This window comes from Bos indicus, chromosome 6 (assembly GCF_029378745.1).
Source record: "Bos indicus isolate NIAB-ARS_2022 breed Sahiwal x Tharparkar chromosome 6, NIAB-ARS_B.indTharparkar_mat_pri_1.0, whole genome shotgun sequence".
In the NCBI taxonomy this organism is placed as follows: Eukaryota; Metazoa; Chordata; class Mammalia; order Artiodactyla; family Bovidae; genus Bos; species Bos indicus.
In genome coordinates this window covers 98,457,259-98,475,519 of record NC_091765.1, presented here as the reverse complement: position 1 = coordinate 98,475,519, position 18,261 = coordinate 98,457,259, and the positions used below count along the sequence as shown (strand labels likewise).

General features: G+C 43.8%; 1 protein-coding gene across 10 annotated transcripts in view; it reads left to right on the top strand.

Annotated features, from left to right (window-relative positions):
* The first annotated feature begins 8,382 nt into the window (after positions 1 to 8,382).
* Positions 8,383 to 18,261, top strand: part of LIN54 (lin-54 DREAM MuvB core complex component) — a 64,723-nt gene continuing 54,844 nt past the window's right edge. For 2 of the 10 annotated variants that reach the window (XM_019963020.2, XM_019963015.2), the window contains exons 1-2: positions 8,383 to 8,530; positions 9,604 to 9,645. In XM_019963020.2, the coding sequence (XP_019818579.1) occupies positions 9,630 to 9,645 (16 nt within the window). In that variant the 5' untranslated portion in view covers positions 8,383 to 8,530; positions 9,604 to 9,629. Of the gene's footprint in view, positions 8,531 to 8,867; positions 9,090 to 9,110; positions 9,646 to 10,671; positions 10,806 to 18,261 lie in introns of those variants that run through there. The other 8 variants (XM_070791702.1, XM_070791698.1, XM_019963021.2 and 5 more) reach the window with 6 other exon arrangements.

Sequence of the window (18,261 nt, the reverse complement as noted above, 5' to 3'; positions counted from 1 at the left end):
AATATGTTGGCGTGATAAAAGGGAAGGTGTCTGGACCTTACCTTTTAATGGTTTTCCCTTCAGCTGTACCTTTTCTTTGGGGATAGTTCAGTCAACACTATCATTCTAACAAAACAGAAGTGAAAACCCACTGCTCCCCCATAACACCCTCACACCCATCTACACATTGACTTTTCCTTTAATTTACCCCAGCAGTGGTAGATGATGGAACCATTCAGTAATGGTTTTTAAGATTTAACTCAGGGCTTGGGGAGAGCAGAAGGAAATTACACGTGTGTGATGCGGCAAACCTCACACTGGCATTGTGCTCAGGGAAGGTAGGCCTTTCTTCATTTCCTCAGGTAGATCATGGGCGATCTAGGCAGGAGCCTGCAAGCGTTTTCTGTTAAGGGTCAAACTGTATTTTAGATATTGTGAGTCACATTGTCATCTTTGCTGCTTCTGCTTCTACTTCATCTTCTTTTCCCCCTTTTCCCTTCTTCTTCCATTTACAAGTATAAAAATACAGAAACATTCTTAGCTTGTGGGCCATCAAAAACAGGCTGGATGTGCCCTGTGAGACAATTTAATTTGCCAGCCCTGCTCTACACCATTTATCGTAACTCCATTTCCTTTTGAGAGTGAATGGTTGAAGACGACATATGCAGTCTAGGTCCGGCCAGTGCATCGTGATGAGAAGCCTTCCAGGGGACAAGTTTAACCTTGCAACTAAAAAGTGGTGCAGGGGAAGAAATCTCTCTCCCCTGTGGTTAATATTTGTGTGTCGTGTGTGTTATGTGGGTATGGTACTCGGTGGCAGCCACTGGAAGGCAAGCCTGTGAATGAAAACCTTGAGAACTGTGGCACGGCAAGGAGGAATGAGCCAGGAAGTTTAAGGATATCTTTTCTCTACTGAATTATCCTAGAGAAGTCTATTTCTATGCTATTTATTTTATGAGCTGTGCAGACAGTTCGTGGTGGTCCAATGGTTGGGACTCCACACTCCCAATGCAGGGGCCTGGATTTGATCCCTGATCTGGAAGCTGGGTTCCACATGCTGCAACCAGGAGTTAGCATGCTGCAACTGAAGACCCCTAGTAACTATGACACAGTACAGCCAAATAAATAAGTAAATAATACATAGGGGCAACCCATAAGGACCTACACATAGCACTGGGAACTCTGCTCAATGTTATGTGGCACCTTGGAAGCAAGGGGAGTTTGGGGGAGAATGGATACATGTATATATAGGGCTGAGTCCCTTTACTATCTATCTGAAACTATCACAACATTGTTAATTGGCTATGCTCCAATCCAAAATTAAAAGTTAAAAAAAATGAATGAAATATATCGGCTACTTTTCCTTGGGCTTTCTGTGACTTGCAACTGAAAGCAGATTAGTTACTATAGTCAGTAAGTTATAACTATGTAGCAGATAGCTTTGTGGGTAGCTTTATGAGTTCACCTGCTCCAGGCCAGGGCCAGGTCTAGAATTTTTACAGAGGAAGAACAAAGAATAACAGTTTCATTGGAATAAGGAGGTTAATTCTGTGTAAGCACTGCAATTTACAAAAGATGGAAGGGTCATTTGTCTTTGTCAAAGAAAGGGGGTGTTTTCATGAAGATTATAAAGTATGAAAGTGCTCTGACCTCCTCCCATGCTACACCTGTTTAGGCTGATGTACACTGCATCTTCACATGTACCGCCTCTGCTGGTTGGAATCAATGTTCCCAATTCTTCATTTCCTCTTTGTACTAGTATTTGTAATACATCCATACCCTTTGCAGTACCTCTCACTAGAGTACAAATATATACCCTCCATCTCATTGATGTTGGGCTTGGTTGTAAGACTTGTTTTGGCCAATGGAACATAAGCAGAAGTGACAGTGTGCCCGTTGATTAAAGGGGAGTGTTAGTTGCTCAAGTCTTATCTGACTCTTTGTGACCCCATGGATTGTAGACCCCACCAGGCTCCTCTGTCCGTGGAATTCTCCAGGCAAGAATACTTGAGTGGGTAACCATTCCCTTCTCCAGGGGATCATCCCAACCCAGGGATCTCCTGAATTGCAGGCAGACTCTTTACCATCTGAGCCACCAAGTTAAAGCAGAGGGGTAACCTTTAAAAGGATACCATGTCTCCACTCCATTTTGATGTGTTCCTGTGATCCACTAGGAGAAGAGCGTGCCCTAGGGAGCTAATGCCCTGTTAGCTTGGGCCCAGAATTAAAATATATGGAACCGATGGAAGCCCAACCAAAAGCCTAGGTTCCCACCTGGCCTACCTGAGCCCAGCGATCTAGGCTAAACCAGGAGAAAAATAAATGCTTGTGATTATAAGCCATGAACAATTGTAAGATATTTTATAATTACAACGAGAAGCAAAGACTTCCCTGGGTTTTTCTCAAAGTGAAAGTCACTCAGTCATGTCTGTCTCTTTGCACGCCCATGGACTAGATAGTCCATGGAATTCTCCAGGCCAGAATACTGGAGTGGGTAGCCATTCCCTTCTCCAGGGGATCTTCCCAATGCAGGGATCAAACCCAGGTTTCCCTCATCGTAGACAGGTTCTTTACCAGCTGAGCCACAATTCTAGTGGTTAATAATTCCCCTGCCAATGCAGGGAACATCAGTTTGATCCCTGATCCGAGAAGATTCCACATGTTGAGGGGCAACTAAGCCTGTGCACCCCAGCTACTGAACCCCAGCTCTAGAGCCTGTGCTCCACAACTAGAGAGGTCACTGCAACAAGAAGCCACGCATCTCAAGTAAAGAGAAGCCCCCACTTGCCACAACTAGAGAAAAGCTCATGCACAGCAACAAAGACCCAGCGCAGCCAAAAATAAACAAATTGAATACTTAAAGAAGGCAACTAAAAAAAACCTCTTCCTAGTTTTTAGTCTTTCTGGAGGCAGACATTTCCTTTTCCCAACTAGATGGAAAGGGGAACATATTCCTTCAAACTCATTAAACTCTTTGTGAATGTATGTTAATTGCTCAGTCATGTCTGACTCTGTGCAACCCCATGGACTGTAGCCTGTCAGGCTCCTTTGTCCTTGGGGTTTCTCAGGCAAGAATACTGGAATGGGTTGCCATTGCCTTCTCTGATACTGATCTACATTCCCTTATTCCAAACCCTTTCGTAGCAATGTGTTTTGGAATTGAGGATATTTTGAGTTTTAGAAAGCAAGTGCACAAATTTTAAGAACTGTCTTTTTTCCTTTTAACACAAACTTTAATGGATAATTTACACGTGTTATAATAAAACACATCCATTGTAAGTATACTCAATGAGTTTAGGCCATGGTATATGCCCTTATACAACCAAGACCACAATTAAGGTCAAACACATTTCCACCACCTCAGAAAGTTCCTTCCAAACTCTTTACTGCTACTGCTAAGTCACTTCAGTTGTGTCCGACTCTGTGCAACCCCATAGACGGCAGCCCACCAGGCTCCCCCATCTCTGGGATTCTCCAGGCAAGAACACTGGAGTGGGTTGCCATTTCCTTCTCCAATGCATGAAAGTGAAAGTGAAGTCGCTCAGTCGAGTCCGACCCTCATCGACCCCATGGACTGCAGCCTTCCAGGCTCCTCCATCCATGGGATTTTCCAGGCAAGAGTACTAGAGTGGGGTGCCATTGCCTTCTCCGAACTCTTTAGCCTTTATCAAATTCCATAATCAAACACGTTCATATTTCTGCATTGACATATGTATATTCACATGAGATGTTCTGATCAGAGATCAGATCAGATCGGTCGCTCAGCCGTGTCCGACTCTTTGCAACCCCATGAATCGCAGCATGCCAGGCCTCCCTGTCCATCACCAACTCCCGGAGTTCACTCAGACTCATGTCCATTGAGTCAGTGATGCCATCCAGCCATCTCATCCTCTGTTGTCCCCTTCTCCTCCTGCCCCCAATCCCTCCCAGCATCAGAGTCTTTTCCAGTGAGTCAACTCTTTGCATGAGGTGGCCAAAGTACTGGAGTCTCAGCTTTAGCATTATTCCTTCCAAAGAAATCCCAGGGCTGATCTCCTTCAGAATGGACTGGTTGGATCTCCTTGCAGTCCAAGGGACTCTCAAGAGTCTTCTCCAGCATCACAGTTCTAAAGCATCAATTCTTCGGCGCTCAGCCTTCTTCACAGTCCAACTCTCACATCCATACATGACCACAGGAATAACCATAGCCTTGACTAGGCGGACCTCTGTTGGCAAAGTAATGTCTCTGCTTTTGAATATGCTATCTAGGTTGGTCATAACTTTCCTTCCAAGGAGTAAGCGTCTTTTAATTTCATGGCTGCAGTCACCATCTGCAGTGATTTTGGAGCCTAGAAAAATAAAGTCTGACACCGTTTCCACTGTTTCCCCATCTATTTCCCATGAAGTGATGGGACCAGGTGTCATGATCTTCGTTTTCTGAATGTTGAGCTTTAAGCCAACTTTTTCACTCTCCACTTTCACTTTCATCAAGAGGCTTTTTAGTTCCTCTTCAGTTTCTGCCATAAGGGTGGTGTCATCTGCATATCTCAGGTTATTGATATTTCTCCCGGCAATCTTGATTCCAGCTTGTGTTTCTTCCAGTCCAGTGTTTCTCATGATGTACTCTGCATAGAAGTTAAATAAACAGGGTGACAATATACAGCCTTGACGTACTCCGTTTCCTATTTGGAACCAGTCTGTTGTTCCATGTCCAGTTCTAACTGTTGCTTCCTGACCTGCATGCAAATTTCTCAAGAGGCAGGTCAGGTGGTCTGGTATTCCCATCTCTTTCAGAATTTTCCACAGTTTATTGTGATCCACACAGTCAAAGGCTTTGGCATAGTCAATAAAGCAGAAATAGATGTTTTTCTGGAACTCTCTTGCTTTTTCCATGATCCAGTGGATGTTGGCAATTTGATCTCTGGTTCCTCTGCCTTTTCTAAAACCAGCTTGAACATCAGGAAGTTCACGGTTCACATATTGCTGAAGCCTGGCTTGGAGAATTTTGAGCATTACTTTACTAGCGTGTGAGATGAGTGCAACTGTGCAGTAGTTTGAGCATTCTTTGTTCTAGAGAACATTAATACCTTATTGTCATATTGCTCTTCCTACTAAATGAGTTTGCCATAAGCTTCCAGAAACTTTTCAGTTTTCAAAACATTTTGGATTTTAAAATTGTTGATAAGGGGTTTGTATATGTATTATAAAAAGTTATGTGATAATGAAAAAGAAATAAAAGTGATAATTACACCTATATAGATTTACACATGATGGTTGCTTTATAGAGACATCCTGGATTTATGAAAATGGGCCCAAGAGCAAAGGAACTTGTAAATAATCATTTGGAAATGAATATATTTAAAAAGTTAATAAAATTTTAACTTGTGTGTACTTTGTATCTAGCAGTGTATCTGGCACATAATAGGTGTCCAGTAATACATTTTGTTTTTTCATCTAAGCAACTCATACCTCTACACCATCCTTTTTTTTGTTTTAATATATTCCTGAGAAACTCTTTTTATTTAAAATCTCTTAGATTTTTCCTGTTAGTTTTTGCCTGTCACTTCCTGTAAAACTGTTCCGTCTAGTGCTGTAGTCATCAGCCACGTGTGGCTATTTATTAAATTAATAACAATGAAATGCAATGAAAATTCACACTAGCCATGTTTCCTTTGCTTGACAGCCACAGGTGAGAAGTGGCTACTATCAGACGGTGTGGATACAGAACAGTTCCACCACGGCAGACAGTTCCATAGGATAGAGTGCTCTGTCCTCTGTCGTATTCACCACTTCATTCTCCCTGCCTTGCTGAGTGTTTAGGATTTGGTAGATGATCAACAAATACTTGCTAAATAAACGCTTTTAGTCCATCTGGAAAAGCCCTGAGGCAAATATAAACAAAATTTCCCTTTTGTTTGAACAGTGGTGCTTAGGGGTTTAAGAATCCTCTCCTTGAAAAAAGTAAAAAGTTATATTTATTTTAGGCTGTACTGTAGCTTTGGTTATTACTAGTTTTCAGTCATGGTGCTCACCACATGCCAGGTACTGATCCATGTGCTTTACACATAATACCTTATTAATCTTCATGACAACCTTGTGATGATACTTTTATTTCCAGTTTATAGATGAGGAAGCAGAGATGCAAGAGGAAAGTAACTTGCTTAGGTTCACACAGCTACTAAGTAGCAAGGCCAGAATTTGTACCCAGGCAGACTGGCTCCAGAGGCCATGCAATTAATCACAACACTGAGCTCTTTGTGATTATTTTTTAATAAGGACCATTTTGTCTCTTTTTTCCACTATTTAAACCTCTCTATGTAATGTTCTTATTTATTGCATTTAGCTAGGATACCCTGGAAAATATTAAATAACTGTTATAACCCTGCATCCTTGTGGGTCCCTGATTTTACTGTGCTTCTGCCTTTTTACTCTAACGCATGATATTACTGTTGTTTTCTGATGATAATCTTGATCCAATTAAGGAACTGTGCTTCTATTTCTAGTTTGCTGAGCATTTTTAAAATTCAGAAGTGGCTGTTGAGGGCATTCCCTGGTGCTTCAGTGATTGTGACTCTTTCCTTCCACTGAAGGATGCCTGGGTTCTATCCCTGATTGGGAAATTAGGATCCTGCAGGCCACACAGCAAGGCCCCCCCCCCCCCCCCAAAAAAAAGCTCTAATATTGACTGTGGTGATGGCAGCATAACTTTGTGAATAAACTAAAAACAACTGAATTACACACTTTAAAAAAAGAGAAATGGCTGTTAAATGTTATATGAAACATCTCTAAGAAGTATCATTTGGCTCTTCTTCTTTAATTTAACAAACGTCCTAAGTAGATTTCTTAATGTTAAATCATCATTCTTGGAATGAAGTGTACTTTGTTACAGTGCGAACTTTTTTATTACTGTGTTACTGGATTTTATGTCTTAATACTCAATTTTGTCTTTGTAACAAAGTCATAGTGAGAATAGGATTCTCCTTTTCTTTTGGTGCTCTTTGCCTTGGGGGGGTTTTTAGTATACAGATTATGCTAGCCTTGTGGAATAACCTGAGAATTTTTCTCCTTTTGTGGGAGTCTTTGTTTCCCTAGGTTCCAGCCCAGTTTGGGTACCCATCTCACTCTCTTCTTCCTTCCGGAGGTGCCCCATGGTAACCACGAGGATGTTTTCTTTCTGCTGCTGCTGCTTAGTCGCTTCAGTCGTGTCCGACTCTTGTTTTCTTACACTAGCCCTCAAAGCTCTTCATAAATGGAACTCACCTACTGATCCTTAAGAACGCCTGGGCATCATTCAGCTTTTTCAACATTTCCGTGCACAGACCCGGACTCTGCTAATTTCATGCCACTTGCCTTGCTAAGTCCTAACCATAGAATTTGAGGTAGACGGGATGGGTGTGCTGTTGATTCTGGCAAAATAGAACTAACATTTGAGGCAGACAGTGTGTGTAGCTGCTTGACATCCCTCACTTTACATGATCGTCAGGATCCTGGGAAGCTTTGTTATTTTTCTTTTGTAGATGGGAAAAGAAACTTGATAACGTTATATACCAATTAGTGAAGGTGCCAGAATTTGAAACCAGGACTGCTTGACTCCACAGTGACTTTTGCTTCCACTACAGCATGCCTCACCTCCTCCATTGTGTTCCCAAGCTTCAGCCTCCCTCGTTGACCTGTTTGTCCTCCGTGCTCCATTAGCAATTAGACTGCACCACACCATTTATATTTCGTATACTCTGTATATTTTCTGTTGTTTCCTCTGCAGTTTTTGCCTCACACAGGGCAGTTACTAACGGAATCTCTGTGCGTGTGCTGATCCGACTCCAAATTTGGGTATCTTTTCTTACTTTATAAAAAGAATAGCGGGAAAAATACAAGGAAAAGGTGACCAAACACCAAGAATTTGGATTGTGTTAGTCTTGGCAGTACACTGTTTAAAAAAAAAAAAAAAGTCCCTTTCAAAATAAGTTTAACTCTGCGTGCTGTTCTAGGGGCTTTTTAGCGACCCCTGCAAAACAGCGCCTCAGAAACTAAGAGATTATGTGACGACCGATCACTTTCCCACGCAAGAACATCAAACAGCGGCAAGACGCTGGAAATCGCACCTACTGCACAGACTTCCTAACAAGGAAAGCTGGACGATAAAGCAGTCCCTCCAACCGCAGGCGCGATCCCGCGCTTCCCCCCCACCCCCCTCCCGGGCTCAGCCGGATGGAACATTCCATGCGAAAGCTTTGACAGAGCGCCCACTCGGCGTCACGTGGAGCCGGAGCGCACTCGCGGAGCCTTGCGAGATGACGCCGGGTAGGGTTGCCAAGGGGTGGGGCCAGGCGCCGCGGAAGGGGCGGGAAGGAAGCCGGCCGGAGAGGCGGGGCTGGCCGAGCGGAGGGGCGGGCCGAGAGGGGCGCGCGGGAGGGGAGGGCCCAGCGTATTATGGGATGCGGCGGTGGAATGGCGCTGGGCGCGTGATTTTGAACAAACCCGGGTCTGTGTCTCGGAGGCGCCGCCGCCGCCGCGGCTGCTGGGAGCCCAGGGAGCGCGGCGTGAGAAGGAGGCGGCGGCGCCGCCGGCTTTGGTGAGTGTCAGCCCGCCAGGGTGGGGGCCCCCGGGCAGGCGGGCGGGAAAGGGGGCGCGCGGGAGGGGGCGCCGGACCGCCCCCTCCGGGAGCCCGGGCTAGAGGGGTCATGGCGGAGAGCGGGAACCTGCAGTCTTGGGGGCCGCCGCGCCCCATCTCCCGGGCCGCAGGAGGCGGGAGGATCCTCCGGGCTCGGCCCCTTCCCGCCGGCACTCGAGAGGGCGGCTGTCACCCGGCTGGGCCGGCGCTCGGCCGGCAGCCCGCCCTTCCCGGCGATCCGGAGGAAGGGCTCCCGCGGCTGTTGACACGCAAGCTGCGCGGCCCGAAGAGCCGCCGTGTCGGCCCCGGGTTTCTGGGAACCGGTTTGGCTGCTGTGTCATTTTGTACCAGCCCCTCCTTTTCCCTGCTGCCCGCCGCCCCGTCCTTCCTGTGCCCGTTTGTAGTGGTGTCTTCTTCGTGTCTGTCCGTTTTCCTCGCGAAGCCCACCGGCTAAATGTCATAATGTTCCCGAGGTGCATGGGTTAGGGAGCGGGCCAGCACTCAGCTTGGCCAAGCAACGGTAAGCACCAAGCGGAGTGCGGGTGGCCGGGGCTGGCGGTGGGGAAGTAAAGTTTACAGATGAAAAAATTGGGAAGGCTGGATACTCTCAGCGTCTAGCCGGCTGCATATAGAAAACGGCGACGGGCTTGGGTGATGCTAGCACTCGTTTAAGCCTGAAGCTATCGACTTTTCTATGGAGTTGTCATTCAAGCCAGGTAAGGAAATGAAATGCCTTATTCAGCTTCTACCCCTTCTCTTCTTAAACTAACTTCTGAAAAAAGACAGTAGAGTGGCTCTGTTCGAAACCTGGAAATTCAGTTTGCTCATTTCAGATAGATCTTTTAGAGCTTATGGTGTAGTTGAATGGTGGGCACAGAATTTACCTTTTAAAAAATGGGTGGTTATCAAATCTGAAATTAGCAAAGGTAGCCAATTTAGTTTTTTAGAAAAATTTTATTCCTTTCAGAAGCCATGCAGCTTATGTTTTCTTGTTATTTCTTTGATGATTAAAACATGCCTATCTTCTCTTTTAGTTATTTATTAAACTACATGATGAGAGATGCTGGTGGAGCTGGGTAGGTAATTCTAGGGTCTTTTCTAAAGCACGCTGCTTATTTTCACTGTATCAAAAATTTCAGCGGCAGATTTTTTTTGTTAATTTGATGATTTAGATTCTAAAAACGTTTGGCAAAAAAAATTTTAACTCCGAGGTATATTTTCTGTATTTTAGAGATTGTTCACTCATGAGTAGGATCCGTACGTTTTAAACCTAGTTACTCTTTGACGTCTTAAACCAAACGAACTGGAAGTCACAGTGTTTATGGACAGAAATGATCAGAGGAGTTCGCAACTTTTATTTTGAAAACTTAGACGTCTTGACCACGGTATCTGCGTAAGAATCAATGCCTGTAAATTTACAAATGTATCAGAGAGGTCTGAAGTGCGGTGGGAAACAGCCCATTCTGTCAAAAGCGGTGCTGGCGGTGGAGGAAAATGTCAGAGCTGGTGAATGACACTCCAGGTCTTGATCCTGTTGTTGTTGTTTCGTGTCTGCGATGGACACCGCGCATCAAAGGCATTCCATCATCTCTCTCAAGTTGCTGTCCTGAAAGTGGCAAAGAGTGGAAGCTCTTGGTGGTCCCTCTGCCCCCTTACGCTTTTTTTTTTTTCTTCTGCTCTTCAAAACAAAAGTATGCCGGACTGGGGACGCTGCAGGTAGCGCGATTTCCCCTCCGTGGCGGGGTGAAAGGTCTCGGCGTGGGTTGTGTGTGCAGTGGTGTCTCCCCGAGCATTTGAAGGTTGGCGGGGCCGGCGGGAGGTTTCCCCGGATATGTGGGTGTGCGCCTCTCGGGAGGGGAGGGCCGGGGAGGGGAGGAGGAGGAAGGGGGAGGTTACTGGCGGCGGCGGCAGCGGCGGCGGCCCGGGCTCGGGCTGTCGGGGAAGCTGCTGAGCTGTGATGGTGATGACGAGGTGAAAATGGCGGATCTTTCGAAATACAATCCCGGCCCCTGACATACCAGAGGCGGCGGCCGCGGCGGCGTCGCCACCCGGGACTCCGTCCGCGGCCCCAGGGTTCCCCAGTAGCGTTCCAGGTCCGGCAGACGAGGGGAGGAAGCGGCTGGCCGGAGCCACCGTGCACACGCAAAAGCAGCACCGCCCGGGCTCGGGATTGCCCGGGACCTTCTGGAGCCCCCACCTCGGAGCCGGAGGGAGGAGAAAGCGGCCGCCGCCGGAGGTAGAGGAGCCAGGGGCTACCCTAGGGCTGCTCGGTTGCGAGGTCGCTTTATTTGTGGGGAGGGGGCGGGTGGGCGAAGGATCGCCCCGCGGATCAAGGAAGGGCTAGTTTAGAGTGCAAAGGATCGGCAGGCTCGTCATGACATCAACATTATTCTTTTGAGTATTAAGAGGACTCGAGTTTGCTCTTATACCCAAGGCTGCTGCTGAGGCCTAGAGGAACCGCTAGCAGTTATCCTGGTTTCCTGATTGAATGTTTAAAATATCCACTCCGGCGGGTGTTGGTTTGATGATGTCCAACAGTTTATAGGGTTGTACGTGTCTTTAGGGAGGCCAAACGTTGTCATTTTATTCTGCATTTAAGCTCTGGGTCTTAGATCATAGTCTGTAACTTGTTGGGGTGTGGATGTTCACGTTTTGTGAGCCTATGGACCAGTTCTGTAATCACTGAAATGTTGTCTCTTTCTTTGATGGCTCTGTCATCTATAGAGGACTCCTTGGCCCTTGCCATTCGGCAGATGACAATTGAGATACTGTCAGTCATATCAAATCTATGTGTTTCCCTGCCTCTCATCCATTTCATGAATTCAGAGAGTAAAGTGATGGGAGATTTTACAGTAGATTTTATGATCCAAGTGAAATACAGCTTTGGGAGCCCTGTTTTGGTTCACAAGTTTTGCCTTCATTGTTAAGAAGGAAGTTGTGATGACTTGATGCTCACACTTGATATGAGTCAAATTTTAAGTTGGTTAAAGACGAATTGAGACCTCTGGTTTTTTTCCCTACTGGACTTTTTAGCCCTTTGTTTCAAGAGCTGGAGAGTTGGGCTGATTGAGCTTTTGACAGCCACAGTCTGGTTTTGTTAGGTTGCTTAAAGATCCATGTGTGCTTTAGATTGTGCTGCAGATCCTCAACAGTAGTGTTACTGAAAAGTTACATATGAATCACATTTTTATACATTAACTTGGGGCCCTCTGATTTTTTTTTCCTCCAGCTTTTGTAGTGGTAGGTTGGGTCAGTTGAAGGTTGAGTATATGAGTGAACAGAGAGATGAATGTTTAAGAAATGTACCCTGGTAATGTTTATGATTAGCAATGGTTTTCCATATCCAAGTTTCCTACAAAGAGATGATGTCATAGCATGTCATACAGTTTTATTCTTTGTGTGTTCTGTTCAGAGAGGAAATATTTTGTGTGTATGTGTGTGTATAGCTTGCACATTGTGTGTCCAAATTTATTCACTAGAGGACTGAGAGACCAAAAGTATTTTTTCGGGGGAAATAACTGAGGGGTACTCAGAGGTTTTAGTTAATGAGTTTTTTAAATCGTTTTTTCCTGATGTTTTATCCAGTAGGAATTTGATTGTTGTTACTGTTTTTTCTTATAACTCTTACATTGCAGTTGTTTGGTCTCTGCCGACTCAGATGCTAAGTCAGTGCTAAGAATTTTAAAAATAAAATAAATGAAAGTCGCTCAGTCATGTCCCCGACTCTGCAACCCCATGGACTATACAGTCCCTGGAATTCTCCAGGCCGGAATTATGGAGTGGGTAGCTGTTTCCTTCTCCAGGGGATCTTCCCAACCCAGGGATCTAACCCACATCTCCCGCATTGCAGGCAGAATCTTTACCAGCTGAGCCACCGGGGAAGCCCAATAAATAATAAAGAAACATGCTTATTCATTGGCTTTTTTTGTTTTTGTTTTTTAAATCACCCATTGCCATTGTCTTTTTGTCATTCCTTGTGATTGTCTTTAAAGACCAGTTTTTAGATTATTGTTGAAAGACTTGCTTTTTAATAGTTAGAAGTGTGTTAGCAGTGAAGAGTTATGCCAGTGGAGTTAGTCGGGTGTCTTTTTTGGTGAAGAGGAGCATTGAAGATTCCTGCTACTTTTTTTTTTGAATGTTACTGTTGGATATCTACCGTGTGTCGCGTACTGTGCTAGGGCTTGGAGACAGCTCAGTATCTTTGCCTTTGCAGACTGTTCATGGGGTTCTCGCAACAAGAATACTGGGGTAGTCTGCTATTCCCTCCTCCAGGAAACTTTCACTTTTGGAATTGGTGGAGGTAACATTGGAAGGATAGGTTGGGTAGGGCCGTAATGCAGAAGGCCTCAGGGTTACAGAAAATGTTTGAGTAGGAGAGTGACAGCCTCAGAGGTGCACTCAGGTGAGATAAGTCCTGTAGCTTTTTCTGTGGGATGTGTCGCAGATAAGAGAAGATAAAGGTAAAAAATAACAGTAGTTGGCTCTGAGCTTCGGAGATTTAAAAACTCTTGGTTGCAGTGGGAAGGAAATATTGTGAAGGTGTAATCTGCATGATATATGACGGATTAAAAATCTTAGGAGGAGGGGATTCCTTGGTGGTCCAGTGGTTGGGACTCCGAGCTGTCACTGCCCAGGGCCCTGGTTCAATCTCTGGTCATCGAACTAAAATCCCACATGCCATGTGGCACAGCTCCCCTCCCCCCACAAATTATAAAAATTAAACAAGATAGAAGTCAGGAGAAGCTAATTTAGATAGAGAAAGAAGAGAAGAATTTTCATTTGTGCTGTAGCATACCACGTAACTATCTTCACAGTAACTCTGCTAGTAAACTGGGGCTTAAAGAGATTAGTGCTTAGGGATACACGATAAGCAATGAGGAGAGTCAAGATTTGGAAACACATCTTTCTGATTTGAATCTCCATGTTTTTTCCTCCATGTTAGTCTTACAGCATGAATAACGTACAGTCCCCCTTTAAAGGGGAAAAATATTGTGAATTGTCAGGATTGGCCTAAATAGTTTCACTGTATTAAAATACTTAATTTTTAGATGTATATAAATTCCTTATGCTTATTGCTTTTAGGGAAGTATAAATGAAATAAAAACAAAACTATAGAGCCAGTAAAATTTAGGGTGATGAATGATGTTTTGATGAAATGGAAACTTTGCTTGCATAGTCTGCCTTGACTAGACGTGGAGCTTTCTATATGCTGTGTGGGGGTATGCGTGCTCAGTCACTTAGTCGTGTCAGACTCTTTGGGACCCCATGGACTGTAGTCCGCCAGGCTCCTCTGTCCATGGAATTCTCCAGGCAAGAATACAGAGGGGGTTGCCAGGTTCTAGTCCAGGGGATCTTCCTGACCTCCAATCGAACCCCTTCTCCTGCATTGGCAGGCAGATTCTTTACCTCTGAGCCACCTGGGAAGCCCCATGCTGTGTATCATACGATAACTCAACTCCTACACTATTTTTCTAAGTTTGAGTGTCACAGAACTTTGCTCCTTAAATCACCGGTTAGGTGGTTTGACTTCCACGTGGCTTAAATATGTCATTTACCTTGTAAGATCCTCATATACCTTTTTCTTTAGCCCACTCTAATTCTGGTACTACTGATGGTGGTAATCCAGAATATACTTTTTAAAAAATATATTACTGAAATGAAAATACAAACTTCCCAGCATTTCTTCAAGACTCGTGTCTTACAGTCCATTGCTCCCAGTTTAGTTTGAGAAATGTAATTCTGTACTTAGTTTTTGAGTTGTTGATGCTAGACTTAATGAAAGCTAAAATCCAAGTAGTATACTTAACCAGTTAGTGTTGGTTATAAGCTCTAGGTACAAAAGTATAGTTCTTAAACATCCAGGTGTTTCTGTCCCAACATCTGACAAGTTATTTATAATACGGTGGTAGTTCACCACTTTATATGATTATGTGCAAGAGTGAAAATAGTTGTTTACCAGGTTGTCCTCCACCTGTAACTAAGAAAAAGAACAGTGCTTCAGCTCTGGCAATAGTCTCAAAAAAAAAAAAAAATGTGTGAAAGCATAGAGCATTTGTCGTTTCTATCTTACTTTGTTTTTATGTTGTATTTATTTATTTTAATGTCCTAAATCAGACCCTCCATTTATCTCTGACTTGAACTAATTACTATAATAGCCTTGTAACTGGTTTCCCTGCCTTCCATCCAATAAAACTCCAAGATGAAGTTAATCCTCCCAAACTATAGCTGTGATCATGCCACTCTTCTGTTGACTTCTAAGGTCTGTCTGGGCAAGGGCTTTGGTTAATTTCCCTCTACAAAGTTGGGAAGCAATACATATTTGTTAAGTAAATACTGATAAAAATTAAAAAGTAGTTTAAAACTAAAGCTTTAAAAACGTTGTTTTATGAGCAGAAAATATTGGAAGCATGGGAAATGTGTTGTATAAATGGTATTCTTTTCTTTCCATACCTTGAGAGGTAACCCTTAATACACATGGGGTAAACTACAGCTCCTCTATCCTGTCGGCTTGTGAAAATCCTCTCTTTCTCTCTCTTCTTGGAGTGGTCCTCAGCACAGGGGTGATGAGGTTGCATGTGCTAGGGCATATCTTCCATTCCTAAGGGATAAAATTAGAGTGATGATTCATGTCACTAGATGGCCAAACCCTTTCCTGCCATGCCCACAAGCTCCTTCTGAGAGTTTTCTTTTAGCGGAGGCCACCCTGTCCTGCATGTGACCCTGATTGAAACAGCTAGGGATGTCTAATCATAAAGCAGTTATTACAATCTGCTCAGTGGCCTGTGAGGTGTGCTGGCTCCAGAACTCTGCACAGCCCATGCTACTTAGAGACTGGCCAGACCAATCAGACCTTTTCTGGTTGGAAGTTTGAACTTTACTCCTACTTCCAAGGGAGACTCCTAGTCCTATAGCTCCTGGTCTCTTTTAATAGGACCAGTCAGAAGAGGACATGTTCTTCCTAATAACAGAGCTTTAAAATACATAAAGAACTAAAAATGCACAGGAGAAACAGACAAATCCACAATCATATTTGAGAATTTTAACAGTCTGTCTCAGTAATGGATAGAAGAGGAAAAAGAAAGTCTGGAAGGTCTGAACGGCACTCTCAGCCATTTCGACCTGTTGGACATTTGTGGGGCACTCCTCTCAGCAGCCACAGAACACAGGTTCTCTTCAGGTGCATGCGCACTGTTCACCAAGATGGACCATGCGCTGAGCCTCAAACAAGTCTCCAAATGTCATCTCACACAGTGGAAATGGTAGAGTATTACACTCTCTGACAATGATAGCAGTAAATTAGAAATTGATAATAAAAGGTGGAAAAATCCCCAAATATTTGGGGATTAAATAGCACACTTCTTTATTTTCCATTTGTCTAAGATGCAATCACAAGGAATATTAGAAAAGATTTGAAGTGAATGATAATAAAAACATCGAGATTAGCAGAATGCAGTTAAAGCAGTGTTGGGGGAATTTTTAACACTAAATGTTTATTTTAGGAAAGAAGAAAGTTTTAAAATCAATGATCTAAACGAGTGTTGGCAAACTGTCTATAAAGGGACAGATGGCAACTATTTTAGGTTTTGTAGATCCCCCTCCCCCAACTATTTACAAATGTAAAAATCATTCTTGGTTGGAGAGCAATACATAAATGGACTGTGGTCTTAATTTGATCTGTAGGCTATGGTGTGTTGAATCCTGATCTGTGCTTCCATTTTAAGCTTCTAGAAGAAACAAAGTAAGCAGAAGGAGATAAAGATAATAGTCAATTAAATTAAAAAATGGACAAACTGTTGGGAAAAGTCAATGAAGCCAAAATGATTCTTGAAAATATCAATAAAACTGAAAAATCTCCAACTGATCAGAAAAAAAGGAGAAAAGACAGAAACTACCAAAATAAGAAATGAAGAGTTGCCATCTCTACAGACATTGAAATAATATTACATGTAACTTTATGCTAATAAATTTGGCAACTTAGAGGGATAGACATATTCCTTAAAAGATACAAACTATCAAATACCAAAGGTCATTTAAAAAAAAGAGATAACCGGAATAACCCTACATCTGTTTAAGAAATTGAATTTATAGTTAAATAGATGGCTTTAGTGGTGAATTCTAACAAACATTTCAGGAGGAAATAGTAACAGTTACATGTAGATGCTTCTTGAAAATTGAAAAGGGGCAATGTCTCAGCTTATTTTGTTAGACTGGCAATCGTCCCCAGAGAGCCAGTACAAAAAAACTACAGACCAAGAGCCCTTATAAGTATCAGATCAGATCAGTTGCTTAGTCATGTCCGACTCTTCGTGACCCCATGAATCACAGCATGCCAGGCCTCCCTGTCCATCACCAACTCCCGGAGTTCACTGAGACTCACGTGCATCGAGTCAGTGATGCCATCCAGCCATCCCATCCTCTGTCGTCCCCTTTTCCTCTTGCCCCCAATCCCTCCCAGCATCAGAGTTTTTTCCAGTGAGTCAACTCTTTGCATGAGGTGGCCAAAGTACTGGAGTTTCAGCTTTAGCATCATTCCTTCCAAAGAAATCCCAGGGCTGATCTCCTTCAGAATGGACTGGTTGGATCTCCTTGCAGTCCAAGGGACTCTCAAGAGTCTTCTCCAACATCACAGTTCAAAAGCATCAATTCTTCAGCGCTCAGCCTTCTTCACAGTCCAGCTCTCACATCCATACATGACCACAGGAATAACCATAGCCTTGACTAGGCGGACCTTTGTTGGCAAAGTAATGTCTCTGCTTTTGAATATGCTATCTAGGTTGGTCATAACTTTCCTTCCAAGGAGTAAGCGTCTTTTAATTTCATGGCTGCAGTCACCATCTGCAGTGATTTTGGAGCCCAAAAAAATAAAGTCTGACACTGTTTCCACTGTTTCCCCATCTATTTCCCATGAATTGATGGGACCAGGTGCCATGATCTTCGTTTTCTGAATGTTGAGCTTTAAGCCAACTTTTTCACTCTCCACTTTCACTTTCATCAAGAGGCTTTTTAAAGTTCCTCTTCAGTTTCTGCCATAAGGGTGGTGTCATCTGCATATCTCAGGTTATTGATATTTCTCCCGGCAATCTTGATTCCAGCTTGTGTTTCTTCCAGTCCAGCGTTTCTCATGATGTACTCTGCATAGAAGTTAAATAAACAGGGTGACAATATACAGCCTTGACGTACTCCGTTTCCTATTTGGAACCAGTCTGTTGTTCCATGTCCAGTTCTAACTGTTGCTTCCTGACCTGCATGCAAATTTCTCAAGAGGCAGGTCAGGTGGTCTGGTATTCCATCTCTTTCAGAATTTTCCACAGTTTATTGTGATCCACATAGTGAAAGGCTTTGGCATAGTCAATAAAGCAGAAATAGATGTTTTTCTGGAACTCTCTTGCTTTTTCCATGATCCAGCAGATGTTGACAATTTGATCTCTGGTTCCTCTGCCTTTTCTAAAACCATCTTGAACATCAGGAAGTTCACAGTTCACCTATTGCTGAAGCCTGGCTTGGAGAATTTTGAGCATTAGTTTACTAGCGTGTGAGATGAATGCAATTGTGCGGTAGTTTGAGCATTCTTTGGCATTGCCTTTCTTTGGGATTGGAATGAAAACTGACCTTTTCCAGTGCTGTGGCCACTGCTGAGTTTTCCAAATTTGCTGGCATATTGAGTGCAGCACTTTCACAGCATCATCTTTCAG